The 20,049-nt window shown below is 42.3% G+C and overlaps 1 protein-coding gene and 1 long non-coding RNA gene across 3 annotated transcripts in view; one reads left to right on the top strand and one right to left on the bottom strand.

Annotated features, from left to right (window-relative positions):
- Positions 1 to 5,088: 5,088 nt before the first annotated feature.
- LOC140425135 (uncharacterized) overlaps positions 5,089 to 20,049 on the bottom strand; it is a 40,968-nt gene continuing 26,007 nt past the window's right edge. For both annotated transcript variants that reach the window (XR_011947770.1, XR_011947771.1), the window contains 2 exons: positions 13,137 to 13,290; positions 5,089 to 6,472 (listed from right to left, as the gene is read on the bottom strand). This is a non-coding gene — a long non-coding RNA (uncharacterized lncRNA). The remainder of the gene's footprint in view (positions 6,473 to 13,136; positions 13,291 to 20,049) is intronic.
- On the top strand, positions 14,254 to 19,711 carry dlx6a (distal-less homeobox 6a). Its single transcript, XM_072509059.1, has 3 exons — positions 14,254 to 14,882; positions 15,695 to 15,888; positions 19,031 to 19,711. Exons 1-3 carry the CDS (start codon positions 14,591 to 14,593, stop codon positions 19,277 to 19,279), a joined length of 735 nt encoding a protein of 244 aa, XP_072365160.1. The 5' UTR covers positions 14,254 to 14,590; the 3' UTR covers positions 19,280 to 19,711.

Here is a 20,049-nt window from a genome sequence, read left to right as displayed (position 1 = left end):
TGGTGAACGTATATGCCCTGAATTGGGATGATGCCGGATTTATGAAACGCATGCTGTGTCGGATCCCGGATCTGGAAGTAGGAAGCTTGATAATGGGGGGGGGGGACTTCAACACGGTGCTGGACCCAGCAGTGGACCGTTCTAGGTCCAGGACGGGTAAGAGGCCGGCTGCGGCCAAGGAGATCCATGGAGGTTTGCCAGGCCGCTGGGCCAGGGAATTTTCCTTCTTTTCCCTCATCCATAGAGCCTACTCCTGAATAGATTTTTTCATTTTGATTAGGGCGCTCATCCCGAAAGTGGAGGGAACGGAATATTCGGCCATAGCCATCTCGGATCACGCCCCGCATTGGGTGGAGCTGGAGTTGGGGGAGGAGAGGGACCAGCGCGTGTTGTGGCGCCGGGATGTGGGACTGTTGGCGGATGAGGGGGGGTGCGGGAGGGTGCGGGGGTGTATTCAAAGTGCCTTCCCATTATGATCCCCAAGGCCTTTTTCAAATGGGTAAGCAGGAGCATCATGGGATTTGTGTGGGCGAATAAGACCCCAAGGGTGAAGAGGGTGTTCCTGGAGCGTAGCAGGGACAGGGGGGGGCTGGCGCTGCCGAATTTGTGTGGCTATTATTGGGCAGCCAATGTGGCGATGATCCGTAAGTGGTAATGGAGGGAGAGGGGGCGGCGTGGAAGAGGCTAAAGATGGCGTCCTGTGTGGGCACGAGTCTGAGGGCGCTGGTGACGGCATCGCTGCCGCTCTCGCCGTCAAGGTACACCACGGGTGGTGGCGGTGACAATGAAGATCTGGGGGCAGTGGAGGCGACACAGGGGCGAGGTGGGAGCCTTGGTTTGGTCCCCGATTCGGGAGAATCATCGGTTTGTCCCGGGAAGGATGGATGGGGATTTCGGAGCTGGCATCGGGCAGGGATTAGGAAAATAGGGGACCTGTTCATAGATGGGACGTTTGCGAGCCTAGGGGCGCTGGAGGAGAAGTTTGGGCTACCCCCGGGAAACGCTTTCAGGTACATGCAAGTGAGGGTGTTTGTGAGGCGGCAGGTGAGGGAATTCCCACTGCTTCCGGCACGTGGGATTCAGGACAGGGTGATTTTGGGTGTATGGGTTGGAGAAGGCAAGGTTTCGGCGATTTACCAGGAGCTGAAGGGGTTCTTTTGGGGTGGCATTTGTGTGAAGGTGGGGGGGGTGTTCCCTATTTGTGTTTTTAAATGTTATATGGAGGGTTATTGTACACGGGGGAACACCAATGTATAATTTCTGATTGTTGTGTTCTTGTTTCTTTCTTTTTGTTGGTGGGGGGGGATTTGTTGAAACTTTGTTGAAAAATTTGAATAAATATATATTTTTTTTAAAACATCTCCATCAACTCTGGGATAGCCTGATCCACAGGCCCAGATCAGGCTGGGACCCAGCTGGGTCCTGGAATCCTGCAGACCTCCAACTGCTGTCTCGCATCCAGCTGATGTACATCAGCAGCAGTGTGATGCTCACCAGATTGTGCCCCAAATGCCTGTTCATTAACATTTCCCACCGAAGTGTGTGTATCTGCGCTGGTGGAGGGAGGGAGTGACAGCTGTGATGCCTCCATTGTGTCTTCCTCAGAGCTCTCCTCCAAGGTGTTCAACTGGGGGGCTGGAGAGGGGGATATCCGGGATGGAGAGGCGCTATTGGCTGGAGGACTGCGGGAGAATGGACATGTGGTCAGTGGGAGGGATGGGTGAGTCTGCAAGGCAATTACAACTCCCGTTTAACAGGTCCTTTGGCTGGGACCCGGTGGTTCCTCAATACTGAGGCGTCCGCCAACCTCTGTGTTGGTGACACTCTGTCCTCGGCCATCCAGTGACCTCCAGGGCACCCTCCTTGAAGCTGGTGAGGATTCTGATATCCGGCACCCCACCGCCACTCTGGGCCCTTTCCCAATGATTGTGGGAGAGCTTTGCCTGGGGAGACACAGAGAGAGCATCGTTAACCACACGCGTGGTTCACAGTGGGGGGAGGGGGGTGAAGGATGGCTTCGGGGTTGAAGGGAGAGGGGGATGGAGGGAGGGTTGGGGGTCGCACGGAGAGTTGGGGGGTGGACCCTCGCATGAGGACGGAAAGGTCTTGGGGCGTGGGGGGGGGGGCGGGGGGGGTGGCGTCAGTGTGTACTCACTAATGCTGCCTGGTGTAGGTCGTTGACCTTTTTCCGGCACTGAATGCCAGTCCTACTGGTCACACTCCCGCTGACAACTGGCACCACGTCATCTCAGGCAGCTCTGGCTGTCCTGTGGCTGACCCTCCGGGATCCTCGGGGGGAACAAGACATCCCTCCAGGCCTCCACTGCGTCTAGCAGCCTCCCCAGATCTGCATCTCCAAATCATGGGGCCGGTATCCTATGCGCCATTGTTGTGAGCTGGCTGGGGTTGGCTGAGCAAGTGCTGCTCGAGCTTGTTAGCGGGGAACTGGCGAATGCAGTGCTGGTGAAACAGCTGCCGAGCCTTCATTTGTAGCGAGACGTCCGTGAGGCCTCGTTAAGTGACCAATTAACATTGAATAGCATTGCCGGCCTCGTTGGGCTGAGCACTGCGAAGCTCTCGGCAGTTCCCACTCGCTGCAACACTTAGAAATCTTTCCGGAGAATCGCGCCCATAGTTTTCAATTGAGACATCCTGATTGTAAATGGTGAATAGGGAGAAAGCGTTCAGAGAAAGTCTGTGGTTAAGTGTTGTAATGTGATGGAATTGACTTGTAGGTGCTGTGGAGAGTAATTTGGAGAGTTGGTGCACAAACATCTGGGATTGGAGATAGTTTGGGGGAACAAGTGAATTGAGGAGCAGTTCAAGGGACAAACAGCCTCAGATTGACTTTACAGGGACAGTGATGTTGTAAGAAAAACTTACCCTTAACGTTAATGTAGGGTTTTCTATGAACGCTAGTTTACATTTTGCAAGGTGTTCATTAACAGAGATAATTATCGAAGTTGAACTTGACACATTGGGTGCGATTCTCAGGGCCCGTTCGCTGCAGGCACAAAATCCCGTTATGGTCTCGTGAGAGGGTCATAATGGGATTTGCGGTGGCGGATCTTGGCTTGAGAGCTTTCTCGACCCACCACCGATAATGTGCTCAGAAAAGGCGCGAACCTGATTTCCATGGATTTAAATTAATGTAAATATTACTATATGGCTTAATCCTGTTGCTCCCAGCAACATTGGATGCCATCCCCACTGGCATGAAGTCACATCAGCAGAAATCGCTGATGACCACTCCAGGTATAGGGAGGTGGATTTGGCCCTGGATGGTGAGGCACATGGCAGCGCTTGCCCTGGCACTGCATCCTAGCACCCTGGCAGTGCCAAGCTGACAGTACCAAGTTGTAGCCCCATTGAGGGATTTCCCTTATGTTTGGGGGCCCCGAGGGCGGCATGGTGCTGCATAGGTTAGCATTGCTGCTTCACGGTGCCAAAGATCCGGGTTCGATCCCAGCCCCAGATTACTGTCCGTGGTGGGTTTGCATATTCTCCCTGTGTCTGCATGGGTCTCAACCCCACGACCCAAAAGATGTGCAGTGTAGGTGGATTGGCCACGCTAAATTGTTCCTTAATTAAAAAATAATAATAATGTTTTGGGGAGACCCCAATGGACGATAGGGGGGCTTGTACCTGCATTGGGGATGGGGGGCAGAGACTGTGAGAGGCCATGCCCCAATGCAGGTGGAGAGGTCAGGTTACCCTAATATTACCTGGCACAGGGGGGCGCCCTGATCTTCCAGTGGTGGTGGGGGGTCCCCTCTGTGGGTGGAGGTTGGGGATGTTCTCCATGTCCGTTAGGGTTCTGATTTTCATGGGGAGCCCGAATGTTTGTGATGGGGTCCCAATGTCCGTGGATAGGGAAGGGAGACCTTTAACCTTACTTTTAGATTGGGATGCCCTTTAAAAAGGTCATCCTGATCTCTGAATCCCAGCTTTGCCTGTGGGTTTTGCTCCCCCACACACATGCACACATCCAGCTGGCAATGTGTTCCTCGCCAGCACTTTGAAATTGCACCGAGTGCCATTAGGTCAGGCAAGAAAAGGCATCTGTCAAACCAACGAGCTACACAAAGCTTTTCCCTCTGATCCAACACTGCAATTTTGGAAAACTTCCACCCGTTGGCTTTTGGACTGAGTTTGATCAAGAATTTATCAATTATAAACTGAAATATGTTGTCAATTTTTAGTGGCACGGTGGCATAGCGGTTAGCACTGCTGCCCACAGTGCCAAGGATCCGGTTCAATCCCGGCCCTGGGTGACTGTCTGTGTGAAATTTGCATATTCTCCCCGTGCCTGCGTGGGTTTCCTCTGGGTGCTTTGGTTAACTCCCAAAGTCCGAAGATGTTCAGGTTAGGTGGATTGGCCACGCTAAATTGCCCCTTAGACTCCAGGAATGTGTAGGTTAGGTTAAGGGGTTATTGGGATAGGCCATGTAAGTGTAATTGAGTGAAGTGCTCTTTCAGAGGGTCGGTGCTGACTCAATGGGCTGAATTGTCTCCTTTCACTGGAGGGATTCCAGGATCCTATGATTTTATATCTAATCAAACAAGTTATAATTTGTATACTATAATCTACAAAGTAGGGCTCCCTAGCATCAGAGGATTTCTAAATAATGTCTGAAAGTTTGATAATTATGCAAAACACTAGCCTGTGCAGGCACCATTAGACATTAATTCAGCCCATAATGAAAATAACAAAGCTCTTAATAAAGATGCAATGAATCTATTAACATACTTTCAAGCCATAACTGTTGTAACATGGCACATACCTAATCAAGCATGTTTATTGTTGACATTCAAACTAATCTCCCAGTATCCCTTTCCCACCCAGATGTTCTAGGAATTCTTTCACTGATCAGGAAATTAGCAACTTTTTTTTCTGCTGTTATGGAGATGGTATCAACAATTAGCAATTGCAATAAACCACAATGTACAGTCAAGTGGAATGGCTAAATTGTTTAAAAATTGATTGTTTTGATCCTTGCAAGTCTGTAGAACCTGGTCAATATTTGGAGGAAATCAATATTTGGATCAAAACTCTGACTGCCAGCTGTATTACAAAAAAGACATTCGTAAGCATATTAAATGTTTATTCTGTTTTCCTCCTGTTTATTTATATACAATGAAAAGACGTCTCAGAATGTTGAAAAACACATTTTTACCAATACATATGAAATACTGAATACTGTTTGCTTCAGTAAAATATTAGTTACACAAAAATAAGCTTAAATGCAATACAAAAAAAAATTGAGTTTTCTGGTCTATTTTCCCCTCCTGTCAGGCGTCCGTGGTGTTCAGGTACGTGAGATTAGTGCAGTTCAGTGTGCTGTGCACTCACATGAATAAGTAATTCAGAGCAATGGCAACAGTGAAGAGGCTGTGTCTGTGTTCATATATACACCAACCTTTGTTGGTATTCATATTGCACCACTCTCATCAACAGGTCACTTTAGTACTAATGTGTCAAAGCTGCTATACAGTGAGGAATAGAAAGATTGACACCAATCAAACACAGCACAATACATTGCCTGTTCTCATTAAACCATGGCATCCATAACCTACTTATAAAAACATGACTAGCATGTAAGACATGGGGATGCCCAACACATTTAGAACTGAATGCAATCCGTTTTTATGGTTTACCGTACCAGAATTTGTTTTAATGTTGTATTGGGAAAATCCTACTTGACCTTCTTCAAAATAAATTTCAGTCATCTATGTCATTGCTTGGAGAGAAGGAGTGAATTTGTCCTGACCTTACCCTGAGCTCACTTTCCTATTTGAATCTATGTCATTAGCACTTCTCCCCATACCTCATCCGGAAAACACTCAATCTGCATTCTGTAGCAAAGAAATACATAGACTCGCATTTATATAGCCTCTTTCATGACTTCAAGACATCCAAAGTCCATTGCAGCCTGTGAAGTACTTTAAATGCAGCCGGTGTTGCAATTAAAGCAAAACACTGAAGATGCTGGAAATCTGAAAGCAAAACAGAAAACATTGGGACAACAGATCTGGTAGCATCTGTGGAGAGATAGAACCGAGTTTTGTTTTGAGTCCAATGTGACTTCTTGTTGCAATGTTGGAAACATGGCAGCCAATTTACTCACAGCAACATCCACAAAACAGTAATGTGATAATAAGCAGATGATCTGTTTTTTTGCAATGTTGATTGACCAATAGGGGCGTAATTTCTTTGCACGTCTTCCAAATCGTGCCATGGAATCTCTTGTTTTCACCTGAAAGAGCAAAGGTGGCCTCGGTTTAATGTCTCATCCAAAAAGTGGCACTTCCACAAGGTCCGACGGCAGAGTTTCTGGAATAGCAAAAGAGATTTCCCATGTCCCTGGCCAACACATCAACCGACATCAGCAGTGCGAGTTCATTAGCCATTTGTCTTGTGTCCCCGATCTGGCTGTGGTCGAATTAGCTGTCAACCCGCCCACGGCACAATCTGAAATACACTTCAAAAAGTCATTCATTGAGGCCGAGTTCACTTTGTGATCTCATCACGTCTTGATAGGCACCATAAAAACATAAAATCATTATTTAATTAACATAATGCGTCACGATTTCGGGAGGAAATGTACGATTGCAAAATATTTGTAAATAGAGATTACCAGATACTCTGCGCAACGATAACTATTTTAGAAACATGCTTAGTGGTGCACACTAAGCCTAAAGCCTTGAATAATGTGGAGGATAATATGGAACCACGTGTTGTGGGCGCCTGGAGAGATGACAGCTCCATTTTCCAGACACACTGATATTTGACTCAGATTTATGTGAATTGTTGGGAGAATGCCTACAAATGATTTTCCTTCAGATAACTATCATGTGACCTTATTCTAATCATTTTGAAACAATTAATTTCTAACTGCGGTTTGGTCCTGGTTAAATGTAATTAATTCCATCAAAATATTGCTACGGACCAAACTGTCAAAGGTTTGGGAAGACATTTCCGGGAGGTTTGGGACTTTCATAAAATTTATATTCCGATATTGCGTAACAAGATGACATTAAATGTCACTATTAACACCCAGTGCTTCCAATTTCCGATGGTGTAATTTTTCACATTGGTGGAATATTGTATTATTAAAAGTGATACTATGAGATCACATAGACACCCCATAAACTCCTCAGAAGGCTGGAGAAATTCAATCTACAGTATGGTTACAGAGAGAAAATTTAACAACCGCAAATGTCTTTAATTTTGAGGAAAATTTCAGATGAAATGGTGAAGAAAGCTGAACTCCGCCAATCCATTCTGGCCGAGTGCAGCTCCAATGTGTTCTGCAAAATTATGTGTCCAGAAAAGTTTTTCTAAATCACATCTCTTCCTGGTCGCAGTGGCGTTCTAGCGAATGTCGTGTTGCTGATAGTTTATTTGTAGTTTTGCCTTAGCTGTGTGTGGTCATCAAAAAGAATAGACATTCGCTATCGTGGTTAAAGGTCGGTCGTGTTACAGGAACTGTTTCTGAATTAACAAATATGCAGGAATAAGTACAAAATTCAACCTAGGAACGAAGCCAAAACAACACAATCCTTTCTCTCCCTCTGTTTACCGCAGGGTCTTCGTTTGGCGAATTAATTTGAATAGCTTTCAAGATACAAATGGAAATGTGGCGTTATGCCCTCTATTTCAGCAGTGTCCTGGCAACAGGGCAATTTTCTATCATCAGTGATAAATGGCATCGAACGGTACATTCTGATATGAAAAAGAAAAGAGCTTCTACCAAAGCACCCCATGATTGCCTACCTTGCTGTCACTCTGATGAATTCGTCCTTACATATGTGTTTGCATATATACGTGTGTGTGCATATGTGTGTGCGTATGTATATATATGTGTGTACATGTGTTTATACACTTGTGTGTATACATTAATGTGTATGTATATATACATATGTGTGAGTACATATGTGTGTGCCTGTGTATGTATATTCGTGGGTGTACATGTGTGTGCGTGTGTGGGGTTCCAAACCTGAACAGACTGGTGGCCATTACGGCTAATCTCATTTTTTATTGACGTACAAGCTTCCCCCCAACCCTTTCCCTTTTAGCCAGCCCCTAATGACAAAAACAATACAACTGGAGTTAAGAACGGAGGACATGTCGTTGATAATGTCAGCGCTCCGAATGTCTAGAGGCATTCTCCTTTTATTTTCAACGGTGGTTGACTAGTCTAAAAATAAAACCTAAGATAATTATACTGACAAAACATGGTTGGCATCACCATAATTTCCTACAATTACAGCGTCTCTAAAGCCATGTCAATTAATCAGGGGAAGGAAAGATAAGGTTGTGCGCATTCTCCACCTCTAATTGAAACAGGACAGAAATGGCTTAGATGTTTAAAACGGGGGAAATGTTCAGGAAGTCACAGTCTCGTTTTTCTCGGATCTTTAGTTAGACCTCGAATAAAACCAATAGAAAACTGAAAGCCTGTTTGGATGTTTAATCGCTTCATACAGGTCTCTTGTTTTCGCATACACTTCATTTATTTTTGCCCCAGCAATCTATTTGCTGACAGCGTTGTTCTAAACTCAAGTATACTGTTATCGATGCTGCACTGCTTGCACATTGATTGCATTCGCCTGATATTAACATTCTGAGCTTTGTAAAGTAGGGAGAGAGAAGAGATTTTCGGGCCAAATTTTGATGAATAACACAAACCACGAACTTCGTCAAAAGCTAAGGATCCAGAACTTGATAACCCTCCTTGGAAGTAGCGCGGTTTAAACGGGAATCGGGAGAGAATGAATCTGGCAAACTTCTGGGGTTGATGAAAAATTAATCCAGACAAATATTCCGATCTGGAGATATGAGGGAGAAACTGAAACAGTTAAAGTCACGAGATATCCCGTGTTAATGTTAAAAGCATTCAAGTGGCACCCGTGCGAACTGATTCATTCAGCAGTTTTGTGAACAGATTAATCTGCTGTTCTTTCTAAATCGCAAACCCCGCTTTGTCTCTTCCTCTTCGCCAGGCACGGAAACGCACATGCAGCGGGAAACGCATTTGCAATACTACTGAAAACATTGACTTTCTCAAATTAAAGTGCCGTGTCAGAAATCATCATTTTCGCACAATTAGTAAATTCCAGCAATTTATTGCGAAGATTGGGCTTCTGCGTGTATACTGTGATTGTCTTCTACGGTGATGTGAAGGGGTCGGTGAGGTGTGCGTGTGGTGGTGGTGGTGGGGGTGGAGGTTGGAGAGGTCAGTAGATGTTAACTCCGTCCTGGGATTTCTCGATATTTTGCAAACAGTAAAGCTTATTATCTGCTGACACTAAATGAGATCAGTTGAAGTGTGTGACCGCGAAATTTCGGTCCAAACCTCAAATATGTAGTAAATTACCTAAATCGCCCATTGAAAACCGAGAGGGGCAAACCCTTTATTCAAAATAGTTCATCTAATAACCGAACCCATGCAAATGCTGTGTTCCCTGTGAAATATTGAATTGGTTGTTTGAAATAACTAACCTATGTTGTTGTGGAAATGTGTTTGCTGTGAATGATTGCTTCACCATTGAACTTTAATTCATGTTATCCGGAATAGTTACTTCTTTTGGCCAATGGACCTTCCTACGTGCAGAAGTGTTTAATCATTTTCATTTGTTTATTTGCTTTGAACAGCTCAGCATTCGCCATTCGTAAAGCTGCAACTGGTACCATGCTGCAACATGTAATTCTCCCAGTAAACGAGGTTTAGGAGCAAACTCCCTGGGAAAGACCGTATCTACAATCTTTCCAAAGTTAAAAAGACTTTGTGGCCAAGCTCTTCAATGTGTCAGTCTTGCTTCAAAACAGGAGCAAGTGTTTTAATTTCCTTTGTATAGATTGCAGTGTCATTTGTGTTAAAGCGTAAAAAATATGAACATTTTTTTTTTAGTTTTAGTTTTTTGTGATTAAGGGAAGCAAGATGCGAATACTTATTTTCAACCAGTATGTTTTCAGTCTAATTGTAGCAGGAATGAAGGCAATTGCAACAAGGATAATTTATCCTTCTGACGATAACAGCAATTTTCATATTGTGGATTAAATGTCATAGATTTATAAGCATTTCATTTGCTAACAAAATGCAGCACTTTCTGTTCATAACAGGAGGGTATTTCTGCACCCCCCCCCCCCTGATGTCTATTCCAATTGATGTGAGGTGCAGCGTGTTACATGGTAGAGCTGGTGTAGAATTCATATGTAATATTTTAGCTGCCATTTATTTCACACAATCCGAGTGGAAACCATCGACGCCTGCACGTCGACATCTGAGAAGCGATCTTAGTGTGCTTACCAAAAAAGAAAGTGCTGTGCTCTCACCGCTAACGTCTAAATATCAGCCAAAGTAGTTAGACCCCTGGTGATGTCAGTTGAATAGTCACTACAGAATGTGAAACATTTTTAGATGGGTAAGTACTTTTATAACTAGGTTAATGCACTGCCTTCTACAGTTATACAGTTCAGCTATTTCACTTCAACCATGTATTTCGGCCATGATGCTGTCCTCAAAGCTTTTTTTCTATAGAGTCTTATTGAGCAATTGTTATGTTTTCACTCTCCACAACGCAAAGAGATTATAGTCATCTGCTCATAAACATATTGTACGCAAGTGGTGAATGTTCAGTCCGGTTTGTTTTCTAAGCATTGCATCATTGAGGCGCTGAAAGATTCCCTTCAAGATTCTAATTATCTTATCTGCTAATTTGCTTTAAACAACCTCCAGTACACGTTTTAAGGCAATCTGCTCACTGTGCTCAGTGCAACCATTTCCCTCCACTCCTGGGGTTTGTCTACAACTGTATTGTGCACGCTTCAGACCATTGTCAGTGCAGCTTTAAATGACGATGCCTCTGGAAAATATCTGAGCATCGATTTCATGTATATCGACACTCAACCAGTTAACATCAGATTCTTCTTTCAAGGTCCCGGTGTTTTCACAAGAAAATGTTTTCTTCCATGTTAGGAAATTGTGTCATGGTTTGTGTGGTATCGGGAGATTGTTAAACTAATTTGTTTATTGCTCATTGAAGATGAACTATGAGGGAATATGGTGGCAACAGGGGTGGGGGGAGGGGTGGTATCAGAAGGACAAATGTCCACTATGCCTTCAGATTCTACGAGCGCCATAAAGGTCTGCTTCCATCAAATTGCATGGGTCTCCTGACAAATATGGAGCAGTCGATCATTTCCGTGTTCCCACAATGTTTTACTGGACAATAATAAAAGGCCGCACATATTGAAACGTTGCCCACGGTGCTTATTTGTTTGCAGAGCTGCGTTTACATCAATATAAACAAAATCTAATCCTGTCGTATCAATAAGGCCCAGAGAGACAGCACGCAGTCTTTTCATAAGACTAGATATAGTAGCCTTAACAAACAAATTAAATCTTGGTTAAGCGTACTTTATTGAATCAGAATGTATCGGAGTTATTTTAAAAGATTCGCTTATGTACCGGATATATTTTAAACACAACATTCCAAACACACGAACCTAGCCCTTTACATATAGATTCAGCACATTTATACATAAATATATTTTTATATTTTTAGCGATTGATATCTGGATAAATACACTGCAACTTGTCACATAATACTGATCACGCGTAACATTTCTTGTCTTATCAATCATGATGATTCAAGCGTGTGTATTTGGCCATGTGCTCGGCATGTATTTGAACACTCAGTTAAGCTACAGTGCTGAATGTTAGTGCCTAGTTGCACCTGCCACAGAAACAAAAAATATATAGGTTTTAAAATGCAACCGCATTCTGTTCTGAACAATTCCAACCCGTTTATCGTCACGAATTTAACTTCTCGGTGGGAGCAATAAGACCAGACAACAAACTGTTCTGAGCACAATGCCCAGCTTTAATCAACACTAAAAGGAACACATCGCTGTTGGCAATGGAGCGCAGAAATAATGGTTCTAACACCCCAATAGCTCCATTGAAATGGGTTCTGCCTTTCAATTACTGTACTATCAAAGGTGTGGTCCCACCACTGAAATCAGTCACAAGAGCCACTACTAGTTTAGTGCTCTACTCTTTAATCACTGAGAGTGCAAAGTACAGTGCCTTTTCATTTTTAAGTCGACGCTTTAAAAATAAGAACAAACGTATTATTGATAATGTAATATTGTGCTAATGTAACAAAATCCAGTTCAGGAAGTTCATTGTTTATTTTAGATGTTGTGTCTGTAATGTCATCAGAAAGCATATTGGAGTGTGTTATGCTTTATTACGAACGTTAATTACTAACGTTTACTGACCCGAGTAACGAACCGCAGGTCGTTGTTACGTTTCTTAACGTGTCAGGACCTCCGCTACTTTCCACACGTTTACAAACGAACAATTTTTTTCAAAGTTCAGATTCTGTTTCCTGAGCTAGTCGTGAATAATGTAGAAAGGCATTGGACAGTTTAGATTTGTACCTTCGCTTTCTTTCTCAACGACCACGCTTTTTTCTGTGTGATTTCAGTCACTATTGCAAAACCCTGTGCTTGCTGAAGGCCTGGCCTGTGACCAAATTGACACAAATCAATGGTTAAGTATCTGTGTGAAAATGATCTGAAATCGACAAATAATCTACTGGGCTGAAAGGCATCCCTCGGCTTATTGAAACGTATAAGCTGTCTATATGTGGAATTGTAATCTTGAATTGTCTGTTCATCGTGTGATGTGGATCAGATTTCCTCCTCTCGTGTTAATAGGAAAGCAAAGATTTAAAAAAAACAGGAGGTAGCAAGATGTATTCGGAGGCAATGATGCGGCTCCCAAACTCCTCCAAACCACATACAGAAACCTTACCCCACTCCGAACAGACAGTGCACTAAAATCACCCGGTGATGCAATGATACTAAAAGATAGCCCCAGACTATATTCTGACCAGTCAACGCGCCGAGAACATGCACACATATATTGTTTCACATTTACTATGCTACATTCATGTTGGAGTCATTTAACACTATTAATGCGTTATTTAAATAGATTAGGGTCAGTTCATTCGCCAGTAAAGGAATTATTGTCTAATTGCCATTCCAATTAAGAGTGGTACACCAAAACCAATATTGCTTTGGGAGGTTTATTTTTTTTAAATAATATTTAAATCGGTCTTACCTCTTCTGTCAGGTGGGTGCACGAGACTGCTACAGAATTCATATGATTGATATGTCATCTGAATGTAGTTATTTAAAACATTTGCTGTCGCAAATAGAGACTTCAGTGATTTCATTCAGCGCGCCTTCCCAGAATATTCCCTCTCGATTGATCGCTGGGGAAAAGGATAGTTCGGTCCGTGAGATGAAATTTAAAGGACCGTGTAAATAATAGTTATAAAGTTCTTTTTATAGTGAAATGAGCATTGAAACTAAACGCTGCAGTTAGACAACCACTTTGATAAGAGGATAATTGATGCGACAGTAGCGTATAATTAGAGGATAATTTATGCTATATCCACTACCTTATTCCAAATGCGGTCATAATCATTACAAGACGATTGTGGGAAAATTCATTGCAGCAATTCGAAAATAATCACGATAAATTTTGTGTATTTCTAAGTAGGACCATAATTATCTCTACACATATCCAAAAATAAATATAACACACGGTTACGTATTTAATTATATTGATAATACAATGAAGTCATTCATAATTTAAACCTAACTAATTTAGTAAGGTTGGTGCAGATATCTTTAAATTGTCACTTTATGTATTAACTCAAATTTGCCAAATCGCCAACCACATTCATAATTTGCATATCTTTCAAGCAGTGGAACACTTTCTGATTCCAGTAAAACAAGGCGAGTTAACCGATAGCGCTGGGCATTTCCTTTACTGGGATACATGAAACAGATGTCTTGCTCTCTCTGCTGTTTTGTACGACGAGTTACTGTCTTCGTCCTCCTGCTGATGAAATTAATATTTTCATCTGCGGTGCAAAATATCGATTAACTCCTTGTAATATGCCGCATGCGCCCGTTCTATTTGCACATCTGGACAACTCTGGCTAATGTTTAAGTTGTCTTTGCTGTTTAGCTTTATTAAATAAATAAGCTGAGTAAAAATTCAGTCCTTTGACACCAGATTCTCAATCTACTCTACAAACAGCAGTGCTGTTTGAAGGTTATAATTCCTTTGGGTGTGTGTGAAAAGGAGAGGAATTGTTAGCTTTGTTGCAGAAGGTTATTTGGGCTGTGTTTTAACTGAGCCGGGTTAACCCACTGTTAACTGCATCCAGTGAATCCAGTTGTAGTGGCAGGAGGGTGACGAGGCAAAGAGATGACCAATCAGGAGCGGCTGCCCTTTGGAGACAAACCATTCGACTTGTGGCACATTACAGCATCTGCATCAAGTCTGAAAGCAGAGCCTTAACTTTAGCAGAATCCACTAAAAGAGTGCAACAACTCCATCCTTTCTCCATTCAAATTGGAAACCCAAAATAACCTTTAACTTGCAAAAAGGAGTTAACACGCTCGCGCTTTCTCCTCGGAAGATTTAGGCTCTTCATGAAAAAGACAAGCATTTCGCCTTTAAGAGTTTTTTCGCCCCCTCCCCCCAGTTGAAGTTTTATAATGACCATGACTACGATGGCTGACGGTTTGGAAGCCCCGGACTCTAAATCTGCTTTCATGGAATTTGGTCAGCAATCCCAGCAGAGCTCTCCAGCCATGTCTCACGGTCAGTACCCGGTGCATTGCCTGCACTCAGGAGGACACTCACACCAGCACGACAGCTCGTACCCGGCCGCCAACACTTACAACAGATCCTTGCCTTATCCCTACATGACTCACTCTCATCACAGTCCCTACCTGCCGTCCTACCACAGCAACAACACTGGTAGCGAGACACGTTTAGATGAGACAGGTGAGTCTTCGATCAGACCCAGTGTGATCCAGATTCGGCCTTTCCGTGTTCTTGATTAGATGAACAGTAATACTCTCTGGTGGGTGCAAACTGCAGATAGTTTGAACCGTAGAAGAAAAAAGCACGTTCAACGTTTTGAGTCACATTTTTTTCTTTCTTTCTCTGCACGATGGCTGATTTTTTTCTTTCTTTGTTGTTTCTGAATTTAACTTTATTCCTTCAATCTTCCTTTTAGAAGGTCCTCATGAAAAATGTTAACTCGCCCAGCCTTACGCCTCTTTTCCTTCTTTTGTTGGGGATGTTTTAATGGGGATGTCTGTCAGCACGCTTGGAATAGATTTGGGAACAATTTTCGACAGAGAGAAGTAAAAGTAAACAGGAAGGTGATGACCGTGGACATGATGTCAATCTGTAAACGGAATTTAGATTCCGAGCTATTCATTTGAGGCAATATAACTTACAACAAACCCTGCTGGCTCTGTCAATTGCGTGCTGCCGTGTACATGCATTTGCAAGCAACTGACGTTTCATTAATTAATACATCTTACTGTTAAATTGCTTCTTTCAGATAGCCAGTGCACTCAGCATGTTTGTTTACTGTAATTTACCAGGGGGCTAAAGGTAATGGAGCTCTCCAGATTATTTTCACCAGGCCACACGGTTGTTGATGCTTCTAAACATCCATTATGGAATATAGCTCTTTAATATCTCTGAGAAAAGGAGATCGCGAGAGGAATGTATATTTGCATAGATGTAGGAATGTGCTGTGAACCGGGCCGTCCACACCGTGTACCATATGCTTGTTTTTGCAGAACAACAAAAGACGACAGTGATTGAAAATGGAGAGATCCGTTTTAATGGAAAAGGGAAAAAGATCCGCAAGCCTCGCACTATTTACTCAAGCCTGCAGCTGCAGGCGTTAAATCATCGTTTTCAGCAGACTCAGTACTTGGCTTTGCCCGAGAGAGCTGAGCTGGCCGCCTCGCTGGGACTCACACAGACACAGGTACAGTGCCCAGGAAAGAATCATTATTCCCAGGTAGCTGGGAAGAACGACGCCTTCTGGCGTTCGCCCTTCTTGTCGCCTGTTAGTTTTTCAAGCTACATTTAATGCCAACGCAAGTCAAGTTGCACAGAAAGGCCCGCTTTAGCGAGATTCTCCGAGGCTGCATGATCCAGACACGAAGTGACTCGGTAAAGATGGCACAGAAACATAACATGTCCACTTCTGAGCTCATTGTCCAGCTCGCTATACATACTTACGCCGTTCAATTTTAGATAATTATCTTTACATATAACTTTAATTTCTGTCCAGACCGACGCTCTACAGATCAGAATGGTAAGTGCAGCTTTAACAGCAGCGTGTGGGCCTAACCCTGTAACAAATATCAAATTAAATCAAACCAGAATGCCTCGTCTCGCCAATTTGTTCCTTTTTACTTCTTATCAGGATACTTTTTTGTCATAGTGTAATTCGATCTAAAATCTATTTAAACGCCATCCTCGAAAAATGATTGGCAGTTGAAGTGTGTCTGTCCGGTTATGTGATATTTAAGAACAATTTTGACTATGTTATAAAGCCGAGAGCTCCAAGAGGCGTGTGTCCAGACTTTGCTGCTTTCAGTGCAAACTATCCAAAACCACAATAAGTCTACTCAATACAACTTGACCACATTCACGATCTGTTTGTAATTGAATCGAAGCTTCCACCGCAGAAGAATATTATCTTTTCAAGCTTATAAAGCTCAATTTATTCAAAATGTGCCTGGGCGAAGCTAAAAGATAGCCTCGTTGCAGAATTGAACGATTGCCCCCATTTGGGGCGTCAGAAATATCAGCATTTAAACAAAATGGTGGTAATTGCCTCAAGTTTTGGCACGGGGTCTATTCCATTTCTCTGCCGCTCTGAATTCAATTGTGTTCTCTTTGAAACATGAGTTGACAAAGTATCCCACATACTTAAAAGCTTCAAGCGCGCCCACTGAACATGTTTGGAAGAATACAGTTTAGTGTATGACTTTCCATTTGCTCGATAATGATAAGAAGGCATGTATTTAGAAAGGCATGACGGTAAAATATGAGATGTGGTTAAACCCTGGATAAACAGCCTTGGAAAACCTCGCCACTAATAGACTATTGAACCGAAGATTGCTGTTTATTATAACGCGCTTCCTTGATTCGTTTCCAGCCGCTGCCCGTGCTTGTAAATTTCGGCACTGATGTGTACAGAACAATGGGGAGGCCAGCAATTGAATAGAGTTATGTGTTTGTTAAGGGTTTAACTGACCCTTGGCCAGTCACTATAATCGTTCGTCTCTATCCGCAGCACCTAGAAACAATGTTTTATCCATATCAATTACAAGATTATTTTTCATTAGGAACCAATGAGAATATTCATATTTTACATAATTCAAATATGTCAGTAAGCAGTTTTCATCTCGCTTTAAGAGAGTTTCCTGAAAAGTATCTGTGCAAATAGAAGGGCTGGTAATTTCTAAATCAAGACAAAGCAGCAAAGAAGGATTATTTATTGAGCGACAAGAGTATTGTAGTATTGTCAAGATACAAGTACATTTGCTGAAGTGACTGATTTGGTTTCAAGCTTACAAGAACAATCTAGTTTTTTCGGATGTCAGACTTCCTTAGATATTTCAGGTATTATTTTACAAAACGGAGTGGGAATACAACAGTAGTGACTGCTCCTCGTCTATTTCACTGTCCTTTGCTGTGGCTGGCAGTTTCCTCTTTTCAATACATTTCCCTTTCCCACTGTTACAAACTTCCTAAGATCTAATACATTTGAAAACAATTGATTTAGCTGATGATTAGACCCATTCTATATTTGTGCAAAGAGTTTATCACTCAAGTTCATAACATACCGTTGATTACCCCTCTTTGTTTTGAGCGACCTGTCAAACACTGTTGCTACTTCACCACGAGCAATCTTCGGTTTTTGGGGGGTGGGGAGGGGGGTTGGGGTGCCGTAGGAAGAGATGAGGCAAAAAAAATCATTAATGATATGCCCCTTTAATTTAGATAGTGGGGGAGGGGGGAATGTAGGGAACCACATGTGATCAACAAAATAAACAAAGTGTATTCTTGAAAAGCGATTGTAATTACAGTGAGAAATGTTGTATAACTCAGTTGAGAGGCAGCAGATATATAATCATTAAAAACTTATCACATAATGTGCAAATATTGTAAAATTATATCATTATTGACTTTCTGCGTGGAATTGACAGGATAATTAACATTTGAAAGCTGTTAACTCTACTGTGAAATTTTGCAATACGATATTATTTTTTTAAAGTGTTAATTATAATTTTTCTGCATTTCTCCATGTCAGACTCAGGAGACGTTCAAGGTGGAAATACATCCACTGAGAGGTTTCTCTTTGCAATTTTAATCATTCCAGTCCTTGCGTTTAATCTGAACTTCATTTAAATCTCAGGTGGTTTGAACCTTATCGTTTTACTAGTCAATCCGAAAGTGTTGCTTTTACAATAAGTTCCACTTATTTATTGTAAAACACATGTTTAAGCCAGTTAATAAGGTGAAATATTTTGAAGATTGTGTGACATGTCACACCTGATTATCAGAATCTTATTTTCTAACTATAAAGGGAATTAGAGGGAAGATATGGAAATGTCTCCCACACATTGTGAAAACGTCAGAAATTATTTAAATGATTATATTATTTTAATGTCTCCTTATAACCCGAGCATTATTTTAATACAGTCTAAAGAGGGAAACTAATGCCAGAAGATGTGAAATTTATAGCGTTATTACCTCATAATGACTTCACAGACCAGGGTAACATTTCCTCGTCAGTGAGAAGGAGAAAACATTTTATATACAACAAAAGGATTTTTAGTAAAGCGATGTTCCAGTCGCATTGATATTTTTAAAATGCTGAAACAGATCGAAGAATGTATGTAAAATTATTTGCTGGAACGCAACTATTTGCTTTCAGTCTGCCATTTGGTTTGTTTAGTCTTTCTGATGTACCGCTTCTGATTATAATCCTATACCATATTGCAATTATTTCAATATCAGCAACGTTGAATACTTTAGTGAATTCAAATCAAAGATGTTGGCCGCCGTATAAAGCCCCTGCATTTCCTTTTTTAAAAAAAATATTATTGTAGGTGAAGATCTGGTTCCAGAACAAACGTTCAAAATTTAAGAAACTGATGAAACAGGGCGGCAATCCTCCTGAGAACGATTCTCTGCCAGGGACGGCAGCTCTTTCCCCTCGATCCCCAGCCATGCCACCAGTGTGGGACATCTCAACTTCGGCCAAAGGCGTTAATATGACCCCGAACAATTATATGGCTGGTTATTCCCCCTGGTACTCCACGGCTCACCAGGACACCGTGCAAAGACAGCTAATGTGACAGTGCGAGGCCGGTAACTCTCAATGGACAGAACACAATGGGGTGAGAGCGAACCCATCGTTTGGCAGTGTCCAGATGGCCATGGTACCACTTTGGATGGGAGATCGAGCAAGCATCTCCGTTGCTAAAAGATATGTGAAAACAGACTGGCAGTGGGCAAAAAATGAGGAAAAGTCGGTGACTGTAGACATGACAAAAGAACTGCCACTGCCTCCATAGATTCCATGATAGCCAATGACCACAAATATGAATGCAATATGGAAGATTATATGCTGGTTTTAAAACAGCATGGGTTGGTGATGCCAAGACGCACTGGAAGCTTATATAATGACAACTTGTATGTATATATTGTTTAATTTTTAGTTGTACATAGTTTATATGTTTTATGTCTCTTTCATACTGAGTAATAAATCATAAACTCCATAAATCATACGTGTCTTGCCGTCACCATCGTTTCTACCCACATTTAAAGAATTTCAATTCAGCGATTTACTGCTTGCTAACCACTGGTTCCGCTTCGTCAACATTGTGGATGTTTTTTCTAATGGTTTGTTTCTGGGGGAAACTGCTAGGAATTTCAGAACTCGGCCTATCGCTGTGCTATGTTAATATGGAAAATTCAGCCTTGACCGAATGGCCAACATCCCGAGAACACATTTTAAAGATGTGCTTGGCATATCCTTACATTAAAATAATCCTTTCTAAGACAAAAAGACCACGGAAACTACACATAAAATAGTTTACCATTGATAAAACAATAATTAAACACA

This window comes from Scyliorhinus torazame, chromosome 6 (genome assembly GCF_047496885.1).
Source record: "Scyliorhinus torazame isolate Kashiwa2021f chromosome 6, sScyTor2.1, whole genome shotgun sequence".
NCBI lineage: Eukaryota > Metazoa > Chordata > Chondrichthyes > Carcharhiniformes > Scyliorhinidae > Scyliorhinus > Scyliorhinus torazame.
Note: the sequence above shows the minus strand (reverse complement) of the source record. Positions and strands in the feature narration are given on the sequence as shown.

What these genes read in the sequence shown, in the direction of transcription:
- dlx6a (XM_072509059.1), top strand. Translation starts at nt 14,591, where the DNA reads ATGACCATGACTACGATGGCTGACGGTTTGGAAGCCCCGGACTCTAAA. An exon ending in GACACGTTTAGATGAGACAG is followed by an intron (nt 14,883 to 15,694) that starts GTGAGTCTTCGA and finishes TTGTTTTTGCAG; the next exon opens with AACAACAAAAGACGACAGTG. An exon ending in TGGGACTCACACAGACACAG is followed by an intron (nt 15,889 to 19,030) that starts GTACAGTGCCCA and finishes ATATTATTGTAG; the next exon opens with GTGAAGATCTGGTTCCAGAA.